Source organism: Taeniopygia guttata, chromosome 10, assembly GCF_048771995.1.
Source record: "Taeniopygia guttata chromosome 10, bTaeGut7.mat, whole genome shotgun sequence".
NCBI classification, from domain to species: domain Eukaryota; kingdom Metazoa; phylum Chordata; class Aves; order Passeriformes; family Estrildidae; genus Taeniopygia; species Taeniopygia guttata.
Genome location: NC_133035.1, coordinates 7,443,048 through 7,468,834, shown reverse-complemented (window position 1 = coordinate 7,468,834; position 25,787 = coordinate 7,443,048). Strand labels below are relative to the sequence as shown.

General features: G+C 40.4%; 1 protein-coding gene across 11 annotated transcripts in view; it reads left to right on the top strand.

Moving 5' to 3' along the window:
• Positions 1-21,276, top strand: part of TCF12 (transcription factor 12) — a 158,991-nt gene extending 137,715 nt beyond the window's left edge. For 4 of the 11 annotated variants that reach the window (XM_030281174.4, XM_072933879.1, XM_030281178.4 and 1 more), the window contains 8 exons: positions 3,520-3,593; positions 4,519-4,590; positions 5,332-5,538; positions 12,102-12,216; positions 13,025-13,196; positions 14,186-14,418; positions 17,483-17,636; positions 18,991-21,276. In XM_030281174.4, the coding sequence (XP_030137034.3) occupies positions 3,520-3,593; positions 4,519-4,590; positions 5,332-5,538; positions 12,102-12,216; positions 13,025-13,196; positions 14,186-14,418; positions 17,483-17,625 (1,016 nt within the window). In that variant the 3' untranslated portion in view covers positions 17,626-17,636; positions 18,991-21,276. The remainder of the gene's footprint in view (positions 1-3,519; positions 3,594-4,518; positions 4,591-5,331; positions 5,539-12,101; positions 12,217-13,024; positions 13,197-14,185; positions 14,419-17,482; positions 17,637-18,990) is intronic. The other 7 variants (XM_030281177.4, XM_030281180.4, XM_030281175.4 and 4 more) reach the window with 5 other exon arrangements.
• Positions 21,277-25,787: the final 4,511 nt, after the last annotated feature.

The window sequence follows — 25,787 nt, the reverse complement described above, 5'->3', positions numbered from 1 at the left end:
AATGGACACTGCTCTAGTTTTCTGTGGATGTAATGGATTAATGAATATCTGACATGGCTTACCTGAGCAGCTGCTTTGGGCATTTCTTTTCTATTATTGAATAATCCATGTTGAATTGAGTAATGATGGGATTAATGGGATTTTTGATTTAGTGATTACAGTTGACAAAAATGTTTTGTGTATTCTGTTGTACTGAAAAGGCAGATCAGACCAGAAAATTATTATTATTTTCTTTTAACATCAAAGCAAGTATTGAAAATATTTTGTGACTGGAAGAAAGAAGTTCTGATATTTCAAAGTATTTAAAATTTTAAATATCCCAAAGAGGTTTTTTTCAAGAGTTGTCTAATGAGACACTGCACTTCGTTTTGTAAGTGTAGAAGCACTAGCTAATTTCTGAGTTTAGAATACAAATTTGAGGTCACTAAAATTTGTGTTTTCCTTTTGCTGTTGTTGTATTTGCCTGTTGCAACCTGTATGAAATGTACAAAATTTGCACTTTGTGTTCCTTATTCTGGATTCGGATGGTTAAGGCAGTAGTAGACATCGGCAAGTAATACTGAAATCCTTTTCAGGCTCAAACTTAGCATCTGCTTCACATTTATACCCTCCCACCCCCTTTAATTTCAGTGATACAGAATTTATCAAGCCTTTGGTAAATTGCTCCAGTAGTTAATTACCTTCATTTATGAATCTGGACTTTTATCTTTATTCCCAGATGAGTCACTAAGAACACGGTGAAGCACAATGTGAAGTAATTACTACTGCATTTATTGCTATTTATACTCCTGGTAGCCATTTTCTGTCTTGACCCAAAAAGTTATTGCAGATAAAACAAATGTTTTATGTGTACTGAAATAATATATTTTGGAACATTTTAGCCTTTGTTGTAATTTTCCCCTTTTGCTGTTAGGTATTTGTTTAGTTAGCATTCATAGTATTACAGACTGCTTAAGTCATAATTTACCCATGCTTTAATAGTGAATTATGGTAGGAGTACTCTGTTTACCAGGGAAAGCACTGACAGTACCAACGTCATGAGGCCTTGGGGTTCATAAGCTCATGACTGACTCTTTGGCTCTTCTGTTGCTGAATGAGGATTAATGACGTTTTTTAATTCAGTTAAGTAAAAGCTTGGAGAACAACTTGATGAAAACCCCCAAGTATTATGAGACAATGGTGCGTGTCTTGCCTGTCCTGCCCTCATTTAATTTCTAATTTTACATAAACATGCCCAGAGCTGAGCATCTTGCATAGTTTTAATGATTGTGTACACGCATGTGAAGTTTATATAGGGATCTGAATGGTGGGAGCCTCGGTATTTTAAGAATCCTTCTGCAGGATCAGAGGCATTCAGGAGGTTCAGTGGGTTCTGAGGATGCAAAGCCAGCCCTCTGCAGCTCGGAGTGTGTTTGAAAGGGGAGCCAGAGGATTAGTGTTGGGGAGACTAGGGGTAAGAACAATACTGCAGTGATTGCTGTCGGTGACCCCTGTAAATCCTAACACTTGCCTAGCTTATTTGTTTTTTAATGCTGCTGTGTTGGTGCTGCCCTAAAAGCTGCAGTTGTTAATTGCAGGGCTTGTGGTGCCAGGATGCTTTTTAACATAATTGGTGGATTTCATGCACAAACTTCTAGGAGGGGGAGTGGAATGAGGCAAGCAGGAAATCGGTGCCATCTGGCAACCTGCAGCCATGGAGGCAGAGTGCCACCACTCGGGAAGAGCCCCGGCGGTGCCGAGGTGTGACTGAAAGCTGCAGGTCGTGGTTGGGTTGGGCATTGCGCAGGAGGAGTTTGTTGTTCCCCATTTCTTTTCTTTTTGTCTCCTTTGTGAGATGCCCCTGTCGCAGTTTTGTTCTGAAAAGGTCCTATAGAAATAGGATCTTCTTCAGATAAAGGCCCGAAACAAACATGTAGGAAGAGAAGCACAGGCTTTCAGTCTGTTTGCTGCTCACCTCGCCACCTTCCTGCTTTATTCCGAGCTGATGCTGTGCTGCAGGGAGCGGTACTCTGAGTTCTGATAGCAGGAGTGCTCCTGACCACAGTCCTGTCTCTAAAAACGGAGTTCCGAGCAGGGAAAAATTTGAACATTATGCTGAACCAAAATATTCCATAGTTTTTTTCATTAATGGCTATGCAAAAATAAGTGGGACTCCAAGCATTATTCCCAAGTTCAGGAATGACAGCAATGCAGATGGAGACTACAGGTCCAGACCCAGAGTAGCTGTGTGAAGTGAAAATCGGTAATTATAAACTTACTCACTGAATTCTTTGTATTTTAAAAGAGAATTCCAGCACAATTATGGCAGCTCTGGACTTTCATGAAATAGGAGATTTTTATTATTTTTTAATTAGAAAGGAAATATTTAGGTATTTTAATAATTTTAATAGCTATGCAAGCTGTACTCTTTTTGTTAAATAAAACCTTGTCTTTAAAAGGTAACTACTTGCAGCTCTCTGAACAAAGGAACTGTAATGTTATTAAACCTTTTCCCAGTTTTCCAGACGCACAGCTCTGGCTGTTATTGAAAGAACAAGCCCACAGGCTCTTCCTTTAATGAGCTGCGTTGGATTGTATATCCATAATTTATTAATGTAATTGCTTTATTATTACATTTGTATGGCTGAAAGGAAGCTGTCTCTAATGGCCATAGAATTTCATGTAGTATCTTTATAAAAGATGCATTATTAGTTGGTGAGAAAAATGCATGTTGTACTACTTCAGGCTTTGTGTTAAAAGTACTGCTTTATTAGTTATTGCATTTCACATCTAATTATTTTTAAAATTTACATTATAATTAGATATATTAGAATTAGAATGGCTATGTTTTTGAATTTGAAGTGTGTAGGTAATATTAATTTAGTTGTCAATTTGTTGCACAATCAATAATTTTTCTCCTGTGATTTACGTTAAGTATATCTGAAATACCAAATGGGAATGACTTACATGTATTTTTACTCTTCTAAATTTGTAATGCATTGTAATCTAAAATGTATTTATGTTATACAACTAGACTAGATAAAGCTTTTAGATCCAGTTTTAAGTTTTCGTATTTAGTAGAGAGGTGTCATAAAAATGGTTCTCTCTCCAGTTATGCTTAACTTGGTGCCTTTATTTGATGACTTTAAATATTTTTGTTGTGTATTTTAACAATATAAAAAATGCACCTTCATATACTGAACAGAATCTGAAGAAGAATTCAGCAGGTCTTTCATGGTGACACAGGCAGAAGCAGGTATTTCAAATATGGTGTGCGTGTACTTAGTCCACTTTTTGATGTTGAAGTACTTAGACGATATCACCACTTTTGTCACTGACAATGATCTAACCCTACAGATGCCAGGATATTGAAATTATCTCTCAATAAGGCAGAATGAAGGAATTTGTCCTCCTTTGTATACCCATATGTTAGCTTACCTTTATGCAGAATATGTTGGGTTTAATTATGTTGAGAAATACAGTCTCTGCTTCCCACTTCTGCTGTGTAAATCTGTGCACTAACCTAGACAATTTTGACAGGTGCCAGTCAGTGGTCGAGGAGTGGAGGACAAGCCCCCTCATCTCCCAGCTATGAAAACTCTCTACACTCCTTGGTAAGAATTGTTGGGAGCAACATAGTACTTTTTACTTAGGAGTTGCAGGCTTGGTTTTGTATAAATCCTGCATATCATTAAAGGAAACAGTAGGATAGCATTACAAATGAATTCTTTGCTAACAAATGGCCTGTTCAGTTGAACAATATAAGACGTGCAGGGTGTGTCTTTCACCATCTGTTCCTTGGGCATCAGGCTTCTGTGCTGAGGACAGCTGGTGCTAAAGCGCTGTTATGAGATTCTGGTACCTTTTCACAAATCCATAGCTAATTCTTATCTAAAGTTCAGTCTGGAGAAAGATAAAGACTTCATGCCTCCGCATTTACTTGTCCTTCCCCCTCCCTCCCTCAAATGGCTGTCTCTAGGGCTTGTTTGCATTACACTGTTATTAAAGTATTAATACATTTTATTTGTAATTATTATTTGTTGTGGGGAATGCTCATTTATTAATTAAACATTTTACAGAAAAACACACAGGCAGTAATCTACAGCATTGTAAATTTTCTTCTTTTGAGGATTCAGCAGAGGATTTAAGTTACTGACTTCCTTCTTACATTTCCGATACAATATTGGGAAGGAAATAGGGAACATTTGAGGGAAGGTTTTGATTAGTTGCTTAATATTTCTAGTTTCTACATATGTAATTTCTATTTTTTTCTGTCTAACAAGAATAAATTATAAGTTAAATCAGATTTCTTTTCTTCAATATTTTTGCAATTAAATATAATTGTTATGTACATCTTAGAACCCTAACATAACTGCAGTATTAAATATTAGCCTTTTCTTATCTTAATATAATCAGATCTCTGTTGCATTAACTTGACTAACAATTTATTGCTGACATGCACATCAGCTGTTTCCTCACCTCTTTTTTGAATTAATCTTAACCTGTGCTTTGCTTCCTGTTCTGTCTTGACTTTGCCAGAAAAATCGAGTTGAACAGCAACTTCACGAGCATTTGCAAGATGCAATGTCCTTCTTAAAGGATGTCTGTGAGGTACTATTTCACTTTAGATGGTGCCTTTTTGTGTTTCAATTAACGCTTCCTTCGGATTCCCCATTAAAAACTTAAATTAGTGTAGTATATGACCCATCTTTTGATTCCAACATCCTGCTATTTCAGTTTCTAGAGCTGCAATGTCAGACTTGGTTTTGCTTTGGGTTTTTTTTTTTTTTTTTTTTTTTGGTATTCCTTTTAATAAAAAAAAGTAATTTTAAGACAGACTCCGACAATAACACAAATAACTTGCTTTTATTTCTGAAATACCTAATTTATTTGAAGGTCCATTTTAAAAAATAATAACTTAAAGTTTTGTCCAGTTTTTTTGTAATACAGATTCTCAAAAAACCACTGCCTCTCTTAATTGTTTCCAGCATGGTGAGGCTGATTTTATGATCATTCTTTCTTGTCCTGCATTAGCTTATTTTGTAGCAATTCCTTTTTTTCTTTTCATGCCATATAATAGCAGCTGAGTAACATTAACCTTATAATAAGCTTCACTTTCAAAGCTGCCACCTATTTGTGGAATGAATGCTATCTTGAACAAAATCTCCATATAATCTTTTCTTTTTCCTGTTTGTTTGTAGTGCTGGTAGGTGCTCTCAAAGTCTTTTGATACTATTTTGATACCACATTTCATCTTCTATCTTAAAACCTCTGAGATAGAGTCTGTTGTGGTGAGAGAGCCTGGGGATTTATCCAGTAATGGGTGTTCCTGTTCCTCTTGCATTCCCACAGCAGTCCCGGATGGAGGATCGCTTGGACAGACTCGATGATGCCATCCATGTGCTGCGGAACCACGCTGTGGGGCCTTCCACAAGCCTGTCAGCTGCCCATGGAGACATCCATAGTTTGCTGGGACCATCCCACAATGGGCCAATTGGAAGCCTGAACTCAAACTATGGAGCATCCAGCCTTGTAACAGCCAACAGACAAGCATCCATGGTAATGATGTTATGAAATGTGTATGTTTATGCAAAGCAACTACAGCTGATGCATTGAAACTATTGTAGAGCCTACTGAGGTAGAGCTGGCCTGTGAGACTAATATTTACCAGGAAGAAACCACTTGAGATTCTTGTGGAGGAAAAGATGGCAGACAGCTTGCACCTGCTATGGGTTTCCAATTAGAATGTTGGAGTGGGGGTGGGCAGAAATGAGGGGGAGGAAAAAGATGGGAAAACTTAGACTTTGGCCTGGTCAGTGGCCCATAAAATCCTGCTGTGACCATATGCAGAAAGCTGAAACTTTGTGCTGAGAGCGTTTCAGCTTATACATGCATTTTTTCCAGATGTGTAATAATTGGCAGAACCATTTTCTCCTTGAAATGGTGAATAGGGAGATTGAATGGGAAAAGCAGTCGAGAAGGACTGAATTTCAAGTGTTCTGGTCTGGAAAAGCTGTTTATTGTAAATTGGAACTAGTCTTCAATAGCAGATGCTGGCAGAGGACTGGGAGGAAGCTGTTGGAATGTGGAACCATAGTGTGCGCAGGCTCAAAATTTAAACTTTTTTTCTAAACTAAAAGGAGTTTGAGCACAGCTGTAGTGTTAGTAACAATGAAAAGGAAACTACTTTCAGATTAATCCCCAAGAAGAGTGAAATAATTCAATCCATCTCTTTTAGTTTCTTTAAAAATGTGAACTGTTCTGAAAAAATGTAGTTGAGCTTTTTATAGATCAGAAATATGCTAAAAGCATTACACAGTAAACAAATCTATTTGTAGCATTGCTCACTTCCCTTTTTCTTCCTTTTCATTCCACCCTTCTCAAAAATGCTTAAAGGAAAAAGAGCTTTTAAAAACATGCTTGTTTTAGTGGTGCCATGTGTTTGCATGTTTACAGCGTAATTTTAAAGACCAGTTACATGCTGTGAAATTTTCTGTTATAAAACAGATTCACAGCTGGGTACTGTGTGATCAAGGAAAAATTTCACCTATCATCAAAATAATTAGGTACCCCAATTGCTGAAGGGTTTGTATTCTATAAAACAGAATTAGTTCCAGGCTCTCCCATTCGCACGTCACACATCCATTTATATTAATTTCAGGACCACTGCAGTAAACATCAAAAAGAACTGGTTGCTTTCTATAAGCTGCGTGTGTTTGGGGGCTTTGGGGAGGGGGTACTTTCCAACTGCACATCCAACTTCGGCTTTCTATACAAGTTCACAGTTACTTTTAGTAATAAAAGAAGAGATGCATGAGTACTTTTGAATTTTCTCCTAGTACCTACAGAGATTTAATATTTAAAGAATGTTGTTAAAGTTCTACCATGTTCTAGGGTAGGCTGAAATTTAGTCCTACAAAAGAAAACTTTTTTCTCTTCTGCTCTTGATGTAGCGTAAAGTGAGTGACTGAAACTGCAGTGACAATTTTTTTCTTGAGGAACCTTCTGATACTGCTAAGCCAGACAAAGTCAAATAAATACAGGTAGTGCCAAAATGTACCCAAAATTCTAATTTTCTCTTTTAAATAAGCTATGATAAATAGTTTATCAACGCAGTTTTTATTAAAATAGGGAACAATGGAAAATTACTCTCCAAAATGGACAGAAGTTCCTTGATCTTCTTTAGTTCAATGTAGTTGTGTAACTTAAAAGTAATACAGACCTAATTTATCATCTAATTATTTGACTGACAGAAGCTTGTCTGTTAGAAATAAACTTATATTAAGAAAACGAAAAAAAAATTGTCTGTACATTTCATCCTCACTTGGCGAAACAAGCTTGCAGATCAGTTTTGGCTTGTAAAGTGAGTCAGCTAAAGAATGTCTTGGATTAACCTTAATTTTGTTACATCAGAGTAATTGGCTCCAACAGAAGGCATCCAGTTGTGGTCTTGCCCAGTCCCCAAAGAGCGCCCTTTGACATCATTTGCAATTGCAGGAACTTAGGATGGAGTCCTGAAATAGGTGCAGGGCAGGGGCTGGCACATCTGGCTGTGGTGCAGGCTCAGTGCTTTATTAGTGATGACTGCATTGCAGTAATGCCCCCCAAGTATAAGGGGTATTTCTTCTTCAATAACCAGTTAATTTCAAACTCTTATTTACTGTTAGGTTGGCGTTCTTTTTAAATAGTAAGTAGGAGAGCAGAGGATTTGACACACGACCTGAACTGTAAGATCCAGCCTTCATTCCGGATTTAAATATTGCTTTACTTGAAATGACATCCAGTAAATTTTAAGAAAATAATGAGTATTGGGCTAACATAGTGAGAAATGTCAACATTGATAATGATGATTACCTATTTTTGAAGTTCTGTTTGACATAGGGTCAAGAAATGTTCGCTGGAATTCAGCACTAAATGAAACTTCCTTGTTGAAGGAGGGTGGGATCTTTGCACAAAACATTTTTGCTCTTTAAAAAAAGTAGGAAAAAAAATAAATTTAATTTCCCTTGAAGATGATGATCTTGGCAGAAGGAGCTAGGAAATGAGTAATTTAACTCCTTTTTATGTAATTAGTGTAACCAGGCATGGTTTTATTTTAACATTTGCTTAATTTTTGAGCCAGATTTATTTTACAACTCTAGTTGACTTCATTTCCTGCTTGCCCTGAATAGTCTTGTTTTCTTTTTAGCTGGGCTGGCCATTAGACTTATTCAAATAGATTTTTAATATCTCAAACTCATCAAATATTTGCTAACTGGCCTTTGAAGTTGATTTGTATTTTATTTCATGTATTATTGAAAAGTTAAGAAGTAATACTTTTTGTTCTTATTCAAGCTGTTTTTTATTTGTCATTGTAATACAATGGAAAAAGAACAGCCTGAACTGATTAAAAATAAATAAATAAAAGGCGTGGAAACTCAGTTAAGGATGAAACTCAATCTTTAAGTCAGAGAGCTTTTTCAGGTATAACAGGAATCTAAGAAAATTGGTGATCTTCTTTGTGCCCTGTGCCTGCTCCAGTAGAAGCACGAAAGGGCAGTTAAGCAGCTTTGCCAGCACCAACCTCTGCTCTTGCTCAAACCCTTCCGGAGTTGCTATTTCCCTGCAGAGATTATGCTCCCACTGAACAACTCTGAGCTGTCTGAAATGTAAAATTCTTGATTACAAAGCTCTTTTCATTGCCTTAATTATACACACCTTGACTAAAATGGTTTTAATGATCATAGCCAAACTGACCAGCTAGAAGTGCTTGAAAAGTTCAAAGACTCAGACCAAGAGTGGTATTTTTGTTTTCCAGTTCTCAAAAGCTTTCCATGCTAAGTGCTCAAAATGAATAATCGAACTAAAGTGTGAGATGCAGAACCAATATTAACAGGACAGTGATGTCCTTTCCCCACGTGTCACTCTCAGTTCTCCTACATGCAGTTGTATGTCATCACTGCGCGTGATTTGTCTAGTTTTTATTTAGTTGCCTAAAATATTTAACTGGTTTTCTGATTTCAGATCTCAAATGTTGCCACTTTAATCAACTGAAATATGTTCTGCCCTCACGTTTGGAGTTTTTTTTTATTTGCAAGTGTCCATGGGGCTGCAGATTGTCCTGTGTACAAGTCTTGAAATGCATAAAAATGAATATAGTTGACCCGGTAAATTACAGCAATGTACAGTCTTGTAACAGGACTATTGTTTTTCTCAACCTGGGGTTACGGAGGGGTAAGATTTTTGTGATTGCGCTGGATGCCAGACCTGTGTTGGGCTGGCATTGTGTGGATGGGAACGCGTTGGTACCGAGCGAGGTGCCTGCGCTGGTCACCGCTCCCAGCGGATCCTGAGCGCGGTGCCTGCCCTGCTCTCCGCTCCCAGCGGATCCCGGGCGCGGTTCCTCCCCTGGTCACCGCTCCCAGCGGATCCCGGGCACGGTCTCTGCGCTGGTCACCGCTCCCAGCGGATCCCGGGCGCGGTCTCTGCCCTGGTCACCGCTCCCAGCGGATCCCGGGCGCGGTTCCTGCGCTGGTCACCGCTCCCAGCGGATCCCGGGCGCGGTGCCTGCCCTGGTCACCGCTCCCAGCGGATCCCGGGCACGGTGCCTGCGCTGGTCACCGCTCCCAGCGGATCCCGGGCGCCGTGTCTGCGCTGGTCACCGCTCCCAGCGGATCCCGGGCGCGGTGCCTGCGCTGGTCGCTCCTCACGCCGTGCTCTCCCGCACTCTGTGTGCTCTGCCTGCCTGCGGTGTGGCAGATCCCGGCCTTCCGTTTGTCTCCCATTTTGTGTGGCTGGGAAGCTTCGAGCTTTGCTAGGGAGGAGAGGCCGTGGAAACAAGGCTGGATTAGTGCCGGGGAGAATGAATTGGCTCGGAGTTGGTTTTCTTTCGGGATGAGCTGCCGCGAGTCCCGCGGGCCGGTGCCTCGGCACAGCCGCGCTGCCGGCCGGGGCAGCTGTATGGAAATGGGAGCGCTCGGGAGCCGCGATCCCCGCACCGGGGCACCGCGGGACCCGCGGCAGCTCGCTGCCCCCGGAGCTGGCCCTTGGCGCTAGGAAAGCGCCCGACTGGGAATCGCTTACAAATGATAGCGATAAAACACGTCGAGAGCTCGTTTGTTCCGAGCGCCGAGGAGCTGATGGCCCCGGACGCCTTTCAGAAGACTTAAAGGAAGGCCGAGGTTGTGCTCCATTGAAATGCAAATGGGAGAGCCTTTCTCTAGGCAGTGCGAGTATGGGGAAAGGAAAGCAAACTAAATTTTCGGAACTTGGTGTTTAACAGACTTGAATCTTTGGTAGCTTGAAGTAGCCAGCGATCAGTTGTCACTGTAGCAAACAGAGCTTTTAGCCTCCGCACGGGATGCAGTGACTTTCAGGAAGTCATGTTGTTTGGGGTTTTTTGTTTGCCAGATTGGATTTTCTGGTATATTATAGATCACAGATAAAAATCACTGTTATGGTCAGTTTTGTAACACTTTAGCTCTTAAGATTTCTGTGTAAATCCTGTTAATCTAAATTGTATGCTTTTAATTTGTACACCTTGGTTTCAAAGGTTTGGAACATGGACATGAATTCAGGTTTTCTCATCTATTTTTCTGCCTTTATCAGAACTGATTAGCTAATCTCTTGCCTTTAGATTAGCTCTAGATTTGCAAGTTGCCAGGGTTCTGCCAGGTGCTCTGATTGTACACAGCTTTAAGGAATTTTTGTCTTTTTTAAGAAGTACATTTTGGAGCAAACCCGGCCCTGAAACTATTAATAGTCTGTAGCTTGCATAAAAGCACCCTCAAGTGTTAGGACTAAGCATGACCAGAAGAAGAAAGTAAAACACACATCCTGCAAGGCAGAATTAGGAGACGACTCAGTTTTGAAAAGTTCAGAGTGATAATGAGCTTCGTGTTCCAGTTGTAAAGAGTCTCTTAGGCTGAAAGACCCGGGCTCAGCTCCTTCCTCCCAGCAAGTTCATGACTCTTGCAGGAGCTTGCAGCGCCGACTGTATCCAGAGTAGAACTTCTCACAAACAAAGCCTATTACACGCAGAGGAAGATAAAATATACTTGAAATAGCAACAGATATTCCACAGTATACAAGAGGAGATTTTCTACAGAACAATGGATACAAATAGCAGCCCGAAATGACCTGATATTAGTTGTGGGTTGTTGGGGAAGGGGGGGTTCCCCCTTTCTTTTTTTGTTCCTGTGCATTAGCTTACAGGAACAAGTGTATATTAAACAAAGGATAAACTTGCATAAGGGTATTTATCTCTCTCTGGGTAAAACCCATACTAAGACATGAAAGGTAAAAGCTGCATTAATTACTCAAGAGGGATTCAAAGCTCAGCAGTTTACTAGGATTGAAGGATTTATTGAAAAACAGTGGTTCTCATGTGTAACTCCAGGCAATAAACCTATTTAATTAAAGGCTTAATCTTCTAGTTGACATGTTTGCTACTGTTCCAATAAAAAGCTTCATCTGTAGCCAGTTTTTGTAACTATATAAATAATAGTAGAATCCCTCGTCTTTGTTCATTTTTAACTGTTTAATTGTATTATGTTGGTTATATTATACATATTTAAGGACTTTTGTGCCTTTAGAAATCAAAAGCTTTAAATGGATATTATTTAAATACAGGCAGTGTATCTTTACCTCTTTTTTCTCAAACAAATATTTTTTTAATAGAAGTTGATGACGGTATTCTGTAGTGAGCAGCAGTTTTTTAACAAGCTGTCTCCTCAGGTTAGGTATGCACACTCAAAGCTGTCTCACATAAGTATCATTAATTCAAGTTTATGCAAAATTACAATTTTTCAAGACTTTTCATCTCAATGCTTGCTGCTCAGAAATTAAATCATGATGTATTAGGAAAGAATAGATGAGAAAATAGGTGGTAAGAATAGTTAGATACCTGGATTATTTTATTCCAAACAAGCTTGGTCACTGCTAGAGACATGGCCCAGTCCAGTAAGGTGTATTCAAGTGTTTCAGTGTAACAGCATCTATCAGCTAAATCTTTGCTTTACTCAGCAAGAATTTTAACTTGTGCCTCTAATCCAGCAAATACTTTCAGTGTTATAAACTTCTGTTTTCGGACTATTTCTTTGAATCACATCTTTAATAGAAATCTTTGCTTTGCTTTGCTTTAGGTTGGGACTCACCGGGAAGAAGGTGTCAGCCTCAACAGCAACCATTCAGTTCTTCCCAGTACAGTCTCTGCTCAGAGCACAGAACTAAATCATAAAACACAAGACAGCTACAGAGGTAACTTTCCAGGCTTAAATGCTGGACAGGGTCTGCAGTAGTTCAGAGCCAGCGAGGCTGTAGATCTTGGTAAAATGTCATCAGTGCAAGGGATAGGGGCATAGAGAATGTTGAAAAATAAAAATTAACAACAAGTCCAATATACCACCACTGTTAGGGATTCCTGCAACAATTTTGAAGGGATCCCTCAATTATCCCAGTATAATTCCAAGAGAAGGCTGCATTACAGCCACGTTCCTCCAGCTTAAGCGGCCATGATGCACTTGCAGAGCTGCAGCCATTTTCCCAGCCAGGAGAGCTGTGGAGTGGGCTGAGACCAGAGTTCGGCACAGCCAGTGGAAGGAGGTCATTCCACACCCATGTTTACAGTTCCTTCCATTTTTAGCTGAAGAAGTAACTGCAGAAAACAGAAGTCAGCTCCTTTATTAGCATGCTAGCTCCATTTAGGGGGTGTTGCACATTCAGCCTAAACTCAAGCCTCGATGTCAGTGCAGCTCTGCCCTTAAATTTGCAGCCCAGACATCAGGTGCACATTTCCTTACTTCACTCAATGTCCTTTTGTCTTAAACAGTGTTTTCCTTAGACTAAGCTGTTACCAATCAAGCTGCTCTGTGAACTGTGATTGCTTTATAACCCATGACACATGTCCAAGTACAGCAGTGTTACCAGGATTTCTTTTTTCTGTTAGTTCTTCCTGTTGTCTCGCCAGACTCGTGCTCGGCTCTGGCCCCTCACTGCCATTCTCTGCTGAGGTCCTGTGCAGTGTTTCAGTGCTGTGACACTCACTCTGCTCCCTGGTTGCTTGCAGCACTGTCGGGTGGCTTACAGAGCCAGTCTGTGGCTATAGGTCCAACAGAAATCAAGTCTGAACATAAGGAGAAGGATGAAAATATCCATGAACCCCCCTCATCAGATGACATGAAATCAGATGATGAGTCCTCCCAGAAGGATATCAAGGTCTCCTCCAGAGGCAGAACAAGGTGTGTTGCTGACATAATGTGGAGAATTCTGTGCTTTGATAATGCTCAGTAGCACATTGTCCTTACATTTGATAAATTTATTGCAAGCCTTTTGTGTTACTGCAATGCATACATCAATAGGCAACTGAAAGGAAGAAAAAGTTTATAGTATCTGTATTTATTTAAATACAAGGTAGAGGATTTGCTGGGAAAATAATCTGTAAAGTATGCATTCCCTTATGCTAGTGCCATCCTAACATCCGCCTGTACATGTAAGCAGCAAAAGACTGAGGGCCCTGCCCAGCACAGAGGATGGGACAATGTCAGAAATTAGTGATAGTTTGTACCTGGGCCAAGGCTGCCCTTCTAGATGTGAGTCTGTGGCAGTGAACTCCAGCTCCTGACCTGGAGCCTGGGGTGAAACACTGTGGCTAAATATCTTCTTGAAAGTCTTTGTCCCCTCCCAAGCCACAGACACAAAACTGGAGCTGATACTGGGTAAATGCCTCTGGATCTGCCTGATAGGCTTCATATAAGCTTTAAAATTAGAGGTAACAGTAAACAATCAGAATTTTGCAACCACAGGCAGCCTAATCTGTATTAAGACATGTTCAGTGGCATTTAGTGTGTTAGTTTTAGTAGAACCGAGGTTTTGCACAGTTTTAGACTGAATTGGGTGAACCTGTATTTAAAAAGGTTATGCAACTTAATAGAGGTAGTTCAGGAATTCTAAATATAACTGTTTAGCTCTACACTGAGTAGTAGAAGAAAAAATAGTTCTAGAATTTGCCAGTGTGGTCTTTAACAAAAGTAAAACTCTTAAATAAGCATATGAAATTGAAACTTCATTGAATGTGTTTTTATATAAGCTGATGGATTGGAAAATAGCAAAAACTTTGTTGGAAATTATTTTATTCTTCGTCTATTTGGAGTCAGCACCAGGATCACTTGTTTGAAATACCAGTGATATTTCAATATCCTGTTACGTTTCCTTTCTTGGTTTTGTGCAGCAGTACTAACGAAGATGAGGATTTAAACCCGGAGCAGAAAATAGAACGAGAAAAGGAGAGGAGAATGGCGAACAACGCCCGGGAGCGTTTGCGCGTGCGAGACATCAACGAGGCGTTCAAGGAGCTGGGCCGCATGTGCCAGCTTCACCTGAAGAGCGAGAAGCCGCAGACGAAGCTGCTGATCCTCCACCAGGCTGTGGCAGTGATCCTCAGCCTGGAGCAGCAAGTGAGAGGTCAGTGGCCTCGGGGCTGGGGCAGGCCTGTGGCAGCTTTGTCCATGGAGCAGCTCAGATACATGAGCTGCTGAAAGTGTGTTTACTGTTCTGTAATGATGCTGAAGTTCTTTAGAAAATCACTAAAAAAAAAAAAAAGGGGAACAGAGTATAAGGTTTATAATTTGACCTTTCTTTTTCCTGTTAAATTAGTCATCTCTTCACTTAAATTTCAAGGTAAATTAAAATATTGATACAGCTTGCTTTAAATTGTAACAAGCACTTATGTAGTGTAGAAAAGATTTAGCGACAATAAGAGGTCTGTTTTAGGATGAACTCTGCATAATTGAAATATTAAAATGCAGTGAATTTATTTGTGTTTTCATAAGTTTTTGCATTAAATACTGGGGAGGGATGAGGCTTCTACTCTAATTGAATCCGAGCTGGGTTTGCATGAATCTTCTTTCTCTGATCCCTTCAAATTTTTCTAAGAAAGAAACAATAGGCTTGCTGGTAGGTGCATAAGGGAAACTACTTTTTGCCATTCATTCTCGTAAGGAGAGATAGTTCTAGGAATTACGTTTGGTTCATCAACTCTTCTGTTCTTGTGAGTTGGTGAAGCCACAGCTGACTTTTAATCTCCATGTCTACTTTTGCCAAAGACATGTTGAAGTTCTGGGGCACCTTTCTTTAACTTTTGGTCAGCCCTGAGTCAAACTGGATGGTGGCTGGGAGTCCCAACAGAAATAGTCTCCTTCTGTGGAGGTGGCACTTCCCAAATGAGTGTCCTTGTGTTTTGCTGTTTGGGACTCATCAGCAGCCATCTTCCTTAGTGTCTCACTGATGGAAGTGCATCAGTGCAAAGTCTGAGATGTGGATATGTCAGTGGTTGTGTTTGCTCAGTGCACTACATCTTTGAATCGCTGGTGTCACTGAGTGGTAACAATGTTTTATTTTTGCATACCTCATTTTTACTCCTTTTTTCTCATTTGTTGCTTGCATTTTGAACAGAAGACCCAAGCAAAAGTTAGAAGTTTATTGAAAGGGGCTAAATAACTGACAGAACACAAACTTATGTCCTTCATGGAGTAAGGATAAGATGCTGTGTTTTCAGGCACCTTTAATGATCCACTTGTCAGTAAAGAAACACACTGTGTCCAGCCAGAGCTCTTCCAAGGCACAGAGCAACTGTTCTGCAGATGAGACAGCAGCTGGGGCCATTGTAAAATCCAGTTTAGCATCTCTGAGACTGAGATCTCAGGCACTGTTTTGGTCTGAAAATAGTTGCTGTGGTCTAGAAGATAAGGTTGAGTATTATGAAGTCAGAGGGTTATTCATCAAGCATGGGTTTTGGTGTTTAAAAAGCATCAAGTCTATCTCCCTGCTCTCACAGATCCTGTAATTCACAGGAAGCTCCATGTTAATGAAATCATTCTGCCTCGGTCGGAGGACTTCCGACGCTGGTGTCTGTGGTAGAAAACTTCAGTGCTAACAGCTAACCTGGCCCCAGTGTGCAGGCAGTGTAAATGGAGACCTTCCCTCCCTCCCTCCCTCCCGCTCCCTGTGCTCCCGGGCCGGGCCGGCGGGGCCTCCTGGAGAGAGGCCCTGGCTCCCGCTGCTCCTGCCCGCCCCCCTGTGCACCTGCTCCTGGAGTGAGTGACCGGAGCTTTGTGTCACACCCACAGGAGCTTGCACAGTGCTTTCTGTAATTGCATCAACAATTTCCTCTCTCTGCTGGGAAAGAATCATTTTGTGATTGGTGCTATTCAAAATGAACCATTCAGATTTCAGCTCTCACTGTAGGCCAGGGGGTTTTATCTCCATTTCCTAAATCACTGTAAATTAACTTCCTTTCAAAGTTTCCACGTAATTAAATCTTTAAAACTTCAAGGCAAGCCACATTTAGACAAAGAAAACTGTGATTAAGGAAAGTTAGCAGTTTGGGGTTTTTTTTCCGGTAGACTCTTTGGGAGTGCTCATCCTTAAGAAAATGCAGTAGGAGGCTGCTGATAATGACTTTGGTGACAGCAGAACTATCAAGTCCATCCAAAATAGTCTCTGTCAGATGAGCTAAAATGCACAGGGGTCAGTAAACTGCAGTTACTAGAGGGGTGCCTGTGCAGTGCAAGAAAAGGGCTTGTGCTGTCTGTTCAGTTTTGGCAGACTTCTTGCAGTTATAATTGTATCTGCCATCTCCAACGGCAAAACAGAATGTACTGACAGCTAGAAAATACCTTAAAATGTTGATTAAATTCCACAGTGGAATATATTACATGTTTTTTGTGTGTCTTTTGGACCCCTGTGATTGACATCTTCTGTATTTGATTCATGAAAAGCCATTTTGAAGAACAGAAACAGTTGACTCTTAGAAACTGTCATTATTTGGAAATGAGATCCAAATCTACATCTGTTGAAGCTAAGTGGGAAGTGGAAGCACACCGATGAAAATACCTTGATAGCTGGTCCACAGCTGGTTATTATAAAGTACTGGCTTTAATGTGAGAGGAAATAGGGTTTGGAAAAAAAATAGTGCTCCTGCTGCATGTGACTGTCATCACAGTCTTTTGATTGAACCAAGATGAGCACAAGGTGATTTCACAGATTGAAGCTGTGTGCTGCCTCCCCTGCCCTAACAGCTGGCTAATACTTACTGGGAAGAAAGAAGCAGCAACATTACTAAAACTAGTGTGATGTCAGCAAGGTTGGTAAGACTTCAGCCTAACAACAAAATGGATACATTTAATTTTATTATATTGTAATCACAGACAGTTCTCATTTAGCACTTAAGTGTCTTATGCTGATAAAGGAGGTGCTTTTTAAAAGTTTATGAAGGTGTAAGTAGGTTGCTAAAAGCATTTGGGTTTGGCTTTTTGTCTCTCTGGGTTTTTTAAATACCAGTGTAAGAGCTGTCTGGCAGGACTTTCAGTAGTGATTGTCTGCAGCTTTGGACACCTGTGGGTGAGCAGGGGGTGTCAGCAGCTGAAGAGGGAAGCTGCAGAGCTATTTTTACTCCAGGGTTCTTGTATCGATATTGCCCGTGGTGTCAGCATTTGGGATATTAAGAACTCTGATTCCTGTGTTACAGAACGAAACCTAAACCCTAAAGCAGCCTGCCTTAAGAGAAGGGAAGAAGAAAAAGTTTCTGCCGTATCGGCAGAGCCACCAACACCACACCCAGGAAGCCACCCTGGCCTGAGTGAAACTACCAACCCTATGGGTCATATGTGAACACCAGCCAGGTACGTCAGGGGATGGCTCCTGCTGCTTTGCGTGGGACACAGTGGGGGAGGCACCTGGATATGGTGGGGTTTAGTTCCTGAGCTGCCAGCAGCACCAAACTTCTCTGTGCTTTCACATCTCTCAGCAGAAGCAGAACGCTGCAGATTTGTTTGGGTTTATAATAAAACCCCAAGAAATTGTCGTCAGTCTCTTTATTTTCATGCCTTGTTGCCAATGGCTACATATCTTGGCTCAGGTGGCCTTCTTGGCATCACATCAGAGGAACAGTGAACAGCTTGCTAGATAAGCCAAGCTTATTAGAGATGAATTATACATCTTTAAATGGTCTAAATATTACATCAGTTGATTTAAAAATCCAGGTACTGTTTCCCAGTACTGATACAGTTTCAGGGACTCCGCATCCCGGAGAGATTTGCTCTCTGGCTCAAGGCCATTCATTCTAACTCCTTTTATTTGCCCAACAGAGACTGGAAACTGTCTTAAGTCACAATCTGTATTGGTGAAGATAGTTAAAATTTAAAAGTTATGTTTGCAGCTTTGCAAGGTAGCCCAGTATGTAACATCTCATTCAAACACACTCATGGGGAAGCCCTACAGGAATATCAGTCTTTTGGGTTTATTCATGTTATTGGTTGGTTTTCTAAATAGTTGAGAAACCTTGATTTTAAACGGAAAAAAACTTGAGTATTCCAGTAGAGCTGTTGCCACTTTCAAAAAGAATAAAAAACTGGGTTCAGTGTCCTTGTTTTAATCCAGAACTTTACTGAATTTTATGTTTTGGGAAGTTGTTTCTTGTTGTGTATATTGTAATTCTTAATGCTTTGAATTTCTCTAATTTCTTTTATTTCATACAAGAGCAATTGGCTACTTTGGAAGTGTCAGATAATTTTTCATTTACAGCCAACTTAGTCTGTTCTTTCCATATAAATATAAAGAACCACTTTGGTGTCTTTGCTTTTTTAATAGCAGTAACTTTGTGGGTTGACTGAAGTGCACCGTTGACAGAAAGGGCTGTACAGGAACATGGCAATTTACCTTCAGGAGGGAGTGAACTTGGCACTGCTTGATTTGGAGAGCAAAGCCACACGCAGACTGAAGGTCTGAGATGTGCAGATTATTCTCCCTTATCCAGAAAGGCCCAGCAGAAGGTTCTTTAGAGTAATCTCTTCAATATATCACGTTCAAGACGGATATCTCTGGAATGGGGGATTTCAGAGCCTCTCAATGTGATCTTTTGCACCTAAATGACTGAAAATGCCACCAAATCCAGTTCAAATTAGGTCTCTAGTGTTGATACTAAGCTTTTTAATTTTTATTTTCCTAATAACCTCTTTCTTCTAAACTTCTTTCTAGAATTCCAGAATTATTGGTAGGATACACAGAAGGTGACCTTTCTTCACAAGGACACAGACAACTAACATTATATGAAGACACAAACCTGACAGGAGAAAACACTTGAAACAAGAAACCCAAATGCAATCTTATGATCAAAGCTACTGGTCAACACCTGCATCAGGAGTGAAGATACAAGATCTTCAGACAGAATTTCAGCCCATGAGATACTCTGAACATATCATTATGTTGCAAGCAGTGTGTCGCTTCTGCACAATCAGAGACTGTTGTGATCTCTCCACTCATTGTGGAAGTTGCCTTGTGCCTAAACTGAATTGACAAATGCATTGTAACTACAAATTTTATTTATTGTTATGGAACTGTAAAGGTCTACATATAAAGGGAAAAGTTAACATGTTAAAAGCTGATAAAATTTCAGCTGAATGCCAGCATTTACTAAAGCTGTTCACATTCAGAGAACAAAGCAGTGACAACCGTCGACCCGTAGCATTCCCAGCATACCTATTAGTGTCTTAAAAAAGGAAGGGAAAAGTCTTTTGTTGTCCTTTCCTCTCCTTTTGCCATATGACTAGTGTTTTCCATGCAATAGGAAACTATTCCTTGGTATAGCTTTTTTTATGTTATTTTTGATCTCTGGTAATCTGAACAGTTATGGTCACAGTTCCCCTTCCATACTGAGCTCTGTGCCTCAAACCACTTAGAGGCCTCATGAAGGCTACAGGCTGGAGCAATACTGTGACCATAACATTTCTTGGATTTAAAAAGTGATTTTTATTTTCCCTCAGACTTTCCTCAAACATTTTTTTTTTCTAATTATAAACAAAACCTTTTTAGGCTTCTAGGCTTCATAGTAAAGCTTGTAACGTGAAGTGTAAATTGGGTGGGGAGAATCTACTTTGTTAGAGTTGCTTTGTTTTCCGAGCAGTAAGTACTACATATAGTACATGTAAAGTGTTAGCTGTATGTAAGCACAAAATGCATTAAAATACAAAGGAGATTTTTTTTTCAGGCTGTAACTTTGGTGAATAGTAAAATCCTAAATTCACCGTGGCAGGTAGTGTGATGATACAACCACCAGCAAGGTGGGCTTATTACCTAATGGAATCTTAAGAGCAATGGTCACCAGTTTTTCCTTCCTGTACACGTTAACTATCATGTCATGTTGTATGGCTTGTCAGTGGAGAAAAAGTAGTGTGAATCAAATGCAAATACCCCCGTCCCAAGCCATATTAGCATTAAACCTTTAAATGTTTCTCCACCAGAATAGTGTCCATAAGTATTCCTTTGTCACAGATGTGTTGAAATGGTTAAAATCCCTTTGAACTTCCATGGAAACTGTCTTCCACTGCAATGACCATGGGAGGAAATTTCCTAAGCCAAGGTTGTCTGAGCTATTGTTTATATAGTGCATCTTTCATCACTGACAATTGGTTCACACACAAAACAGGAACAAAACTATAATTTTTATGAAGTCATTTAATTTGAAAGAACAAAAGATGGATTGATAAAATAAACTAATGAATTTAAGCTCATGTTTTGGATGGTTCCTAACAAAACAGTTTGTGGAATTAGTGGACTCATTTCTGTTACTTTAATTTGCATATATCATCAAATAACACCTGATTATATCTGTGGCCTTGTTCTTCATTTCAGTGTTTATCAGCTAAACGGAATTTGTTGCTTATGACGTGTGAAAGTGATCACGTGCCACTGCCTGGCCTTTTTCCTTCTAAGCTTGTTGTCTTTTTGGCTATATTAGACTTTGCAGTATGCCCAGAAGCTTTCCTTCATAAAATAGAAAGAAAAAAACATTTGGCTTATTTTTCACTGTAGCTAGTCTTTTATACAATAATCTTGTAAGAAAATTTCTTGAATTCTAAATATTACTCTTTCTAGATTTTTGAAATCAAAAAAAGTTTTCAGTAAAAAGTTTCTTACTTTATTTTACTATATTAGGTAGTAAAAATGTAGGGTTATTTACCATAACCTGTTCATTAATATCAGAAATTTACAATAGCATTGTAAGACCATAGTAGGGTTCTAGCATACCGTGTAGTACCTATGGAGTATTGTAAGAGCTAATTGTCCGAGATGAATTGCTTCTCATCTTGTTCTCCAGTTTCCATTGTTGGTTTATTGCAGATTTGTACCCTGTGTCAAATTTCAAGGTATTGCTGATAAACCTTTCCAACCAGCAGCAAGAAGTTCAAAAAATTTCTGTCAATGTAACAGAAAACACTATGTATATAACATTTATGTAGCAATAAATGTGCCATCTTTTTTTAACATGGTAAATCAGTGAGTTTTTTAAATTTCTCTCTCCTCATAGGCAACGTGTTGCTTGAAAAACAGTGGCAAAACTCCCTTCTGCCTTTATCAGAACCAAGGCTGACACGTTCTCAAGGAGCAGAGCATGTAGCAGGCACAAGAAGTGTTGCTGCTCCTGTGAAGCCAGGCCAGAAGTGTCCAGTGCCCGAGGAGCAGCAGTGCCCGAGCTGCGTTTGCTGCTGCAGAGCAGGAAGGGGACTGCACAGGCAGACAGCAAAGCTGATCCCACGGGCACAGCCTCTTGTACAGCTCACTCCTGTCTCTGCCTGTTCTGAAGACAGGTTGCCTAGATCTGAGCCCCTTTGTGCAGGGAAGTTCAGTGCCAAGTTACTTCTGAGCTGATTGGTGCAGCTGGGTAGGTTTTGTGGCACTTAGGGGGGTTAAGTCCGCAGTTCAAGCACATGAAAGATCCCAGCTCCTGTGTCTGTGTGCAGTGCTGGTGTTTGAATGAGGGCTGTCAGCACAGCTGCTGTGCTCAGCACCGCTTCAGCTCCTGAGTCTGTCCCTGCTAGCCTCAGAGATGCAGAGCGCAGGTCAAGCCCGTGTTTGCTGCAGAGACAAACTCTGCCTGGTCTGCCCAAGGGGAGCTCAGACCGGCCATGGCAGGCTGCCTTTCACAACGGCCTCAGCAGCAGCAGCAGTGGGAGAGATGCCCAGTGCCTTCCCCAGCACACATTCCCAATTTGAACTTTAGTAACAATTCTAACCCAGCCTTTGAACATCCATCAATACTCCCCTTCCCTTTTCTGAATCAGACTTATAAGTCTGTCACTTCTTTCAGAGAGAGTAAAAATGGCCATTTGCCCATTCTTATTTTTCTTTTACCACGTGTCCTGTTTGCATATACTTTCTGATCACAAGTACTTAATCTTTTTTTTCTTTCCATGTTTCCTTCTTTCTTTTCCATTTGATTTTTTTTTTTGTGTGTGTGTAAGAGATGCATGTTGGGATACCTTTGTTAAATTCAGTTCTTCTAGAATTAACATTTGAAATATTATAGAAAAGTTCTTCCGTAAATCTAAAGCATTGGGAAGATCTTAAAATGGACTTTACCTTTTTTTCCTCCAGCTATTGCATAGTTGCTGCTAAAAAGATTCTGGATTCTTCATTAAAGTTTCCCCAAGAATTAAACATTTTCCCCGAGCATCTGGAAATCATGGCAGACCAAAAGTAAAACGGAACCATGTGTAGAAGACAACCAAGACAGTGGGTGGTAAACTTTGCTGTTTGTTTGTAACACCAATACCTTCTGCATCCTAATACCCCTTGCCTGTGGATACTAAAATGTCCTGTGAAAGGAAGAAACTATAAAGCTCTTTAAAGCCTGGCAGCAAATCAAGAGTGGGGCTCCAGCAGGGATGAAGAGCAGGCTGGCACCTTGCTGCCTGTGCACACAGACCGTGGCTCTGCTGCCGGGCATCCCCCAGCCTGGGCTGCAGGGAGGGGGTCCCTGGGGCAAGGCCGGCCCAGCTCTGCCTTCCTGCTGCTCCTCTGCCCGTGCAAGGGGGTGAAAGTCTCCCGGGGGGGGGAGAGGGAGAGCCGTGCTAAGAGGAGACTGCTGCAATCCTTCCTCCTCTTCCCCTCAGCTCTGAGCTGATAAGTCAGGTGCTATTTGGGGGTTGTTTTGTATTGTTTAGCCTTCATTTGTTTTACTGAAGTTAATCTCTCTGTCAACCTGGATGCCTTGGCAAAACAGGGAGAGTTTATTTCTTGGTGAAGATAACAAATCCACTGCTCAGCTGTTACCCCAAGCATGGTGTGTGCCTGTTCAGTACTTCAGCTGCTCACTGCAGTCCCCTCAGGTTGTCTGTATCAGTCAGAAACTGTCCAGAGCAGGCTCTGAAATTGCAAATTGTCTGGCTGTAAACAGAATCCCTTTCAATTCTCTCCTAATCCTGACTTTTTTAATGTTTTGATGCAATTAATAACATCTGTTAAATAGAACCTGATTAAGGGAAAAAAAAAACAACCAAACTTATACAAAATTATACCAGCTGAGATAAAAATCTTTCCCCAAATAGTGACTGTAACTTATCCTGGAGAGCAGATCTGTTAGAAGGTCAAGTGGCTGGGCTGAATACTTGGAATTATGGTTACTTCAGGTGAATTAAAGAAACAGGGATACCAAGACTGTTTCATTTTCATGAAAGTTCCACTGTAGTTTTAATAGTATCACCTAAACATAGAGAGACAAAAGGAGTTAAATATAAACTATATCATCCAGAGCAGCAACTGCTGCCAATGGATGAAAAAATAACTTACAATATAACTCAAAGTTCAGTCTGTGTTAGATGTAGAGCCCTGCTAGCCCTAGACTTCAGAAAATTATACAAAATGCAGACCCTATAGCTAGAGCAATTTCTTTCCATCAAAGCACAGAATACCATACAAGATTTTATTTGTTTTGGAAAATTCTATATTTCAGCTCTTTAAAAAAAAAACCTTCAGTAGGAAATTATTCAAAGTAAATGGAATACAAAATGGACACAGCAGTTTTGATAACTTAGTAATGTGGATTTTTCTCTCTATGTTTGTGCTGATGTTTTCTCACTGTATCTTGGTATCAAAGGAAGACTTGGAAATGCCAGAACAGGCTGATTTACCAGTTTGCTGGATTACTTCTTTATATACAAGTAAGTTAAGTATGCACATTAAATGCACACTCTCTCTATCCACGATGCAGAAAGGAAAAATAAATACTTGTGATGGTCCAATACAACTAAAGAAATTTCATTATCTTGAATGTGTGTGTATCAATTATAAAAACAAATTCTCCAAACTTGAAGTTATAAACTCGTCTGTAGAATGAAATACTGGAGGAGCTATGGCTCCACATTTTACTTCCCAGCACCAATAAATGAGCAGAGATGATCAGAATAATTCATTCATCAGAGAAGTGGAATTAATCACCAGCCCTAGTTGTGTGTTTGATGGGAAGACAACACATGGCAAATTGTTTGCTGCACAGACAGATCAGGTGCTCCAAACTGCTCCCAAATGACTTTCTCTGCCCACTGAAATAACTGCTCTCACAGTCAGGTGAGTTCTTTAGGACATTTGTGCGTTTAATATTTCCTCATGAGCTTTATTTGCTCAGACTGGAACCTGGACGTGCCAGAATGAGAATCCACTTCCCAAAATGCTGAATGGCCACTCTGTGGAAGAAAAATCTCATGGGTGTAAATATGAAATGACAAGGTAGGGGGAAGTTTTGGATGATGTTTTGAAGTTTCAGTTCACACCTGCAAAAGCTAAATAATCAGTAATTCCTTTTCAAGGTGACAAAGAAAGTCTTGCAGATGCACCTCCCATTCTGTTTGTACAATACATAGCAGGAGAGAGCTTCCATCTGAACTCATCTTCTGTGTGCCACAAAGACACAAATGCTAATGCATCTGATTATGAATAGAACAGTTAAAGTTCATTAATCCTTAACACTACCTGACTAATTAAGATAAATGCACACAATATTGGTTTTAAAGTCGATGGGCTCTGCTTCCAGTTTACCCGTTTAAATGGGAAACATTTAATTAAATGTACATTTAATTTGTTTATGTGTCTAATTAATAGCTGAAAATGTAATTAAACATAAAGCTTTTAAAATGCTTATTCATTTCCTAGCTCACAAGAATAGTAAATGTGAGCACCATAAAATGCAAGTACAACAGAGGGCGAGAATGCCAAAAATGTAAAGAAAAAAATAGGTAACAGCCTACAGAATCTGAAGGTAGTAACCCAATATAAATTAGTGCCTGTCATTATCTGCAGCCAGCTGTTCGTCATTATCCTGTTATATAGAAGTAGAACAAATGTGTCAATAAAGCACTCATTAAAAAGTGTTTTGGATATAAATGCAGATTCTGCATTTACAGGAGCATCAGGGAAAAGAGTGTGAATGACACCAAAATTGACACGTCAGGCTTTGCCGTCTGTTTTCTGGTGTGGCTGTTTTTCCTGTCTGGGATAACTGATGAAAATTAACTGCACACAGGTTCATTCCCATGTTTCTGTACCCCTGGACTTTTCAGCTGGAAGGCTCTGTAACCTGAGCAGGTTCTGTGTGCTTCCACAGCCTTTCTGAACTCCCTACCTTGGCCCTTCCCTGCCCCACCCCATCCCTGGCTTCTGTTCTATGAGATATGGTCTGCAAACTGTGGGCTGTAAGTGCTTTAAAGCTTCTGTTCCCTCCAGGCCCAGTTAAAGCAGCAGCTGCCTCTGCCACAAGGAGCAAAAGCAGCTCTGCAGTGCAGGCAGGCCCAGAGAGATGGGGTCACTCAGCCTGGAGAAGAGAAGGCTGCAAGGGAGACCTTACAGCTCCTTCCAGTGCCTAAAGGGGCCACAGGAAAGCTGCATGGGGCTTTTTCAAGGACATGAGATAAAGGGTAATGGGTTTAAACTGGCAGAGGGCAGGTTTAGATCACATATGAGGAAGAAATTCTTCCCTGTGAGGCTGGCTGGGCACTAGCACA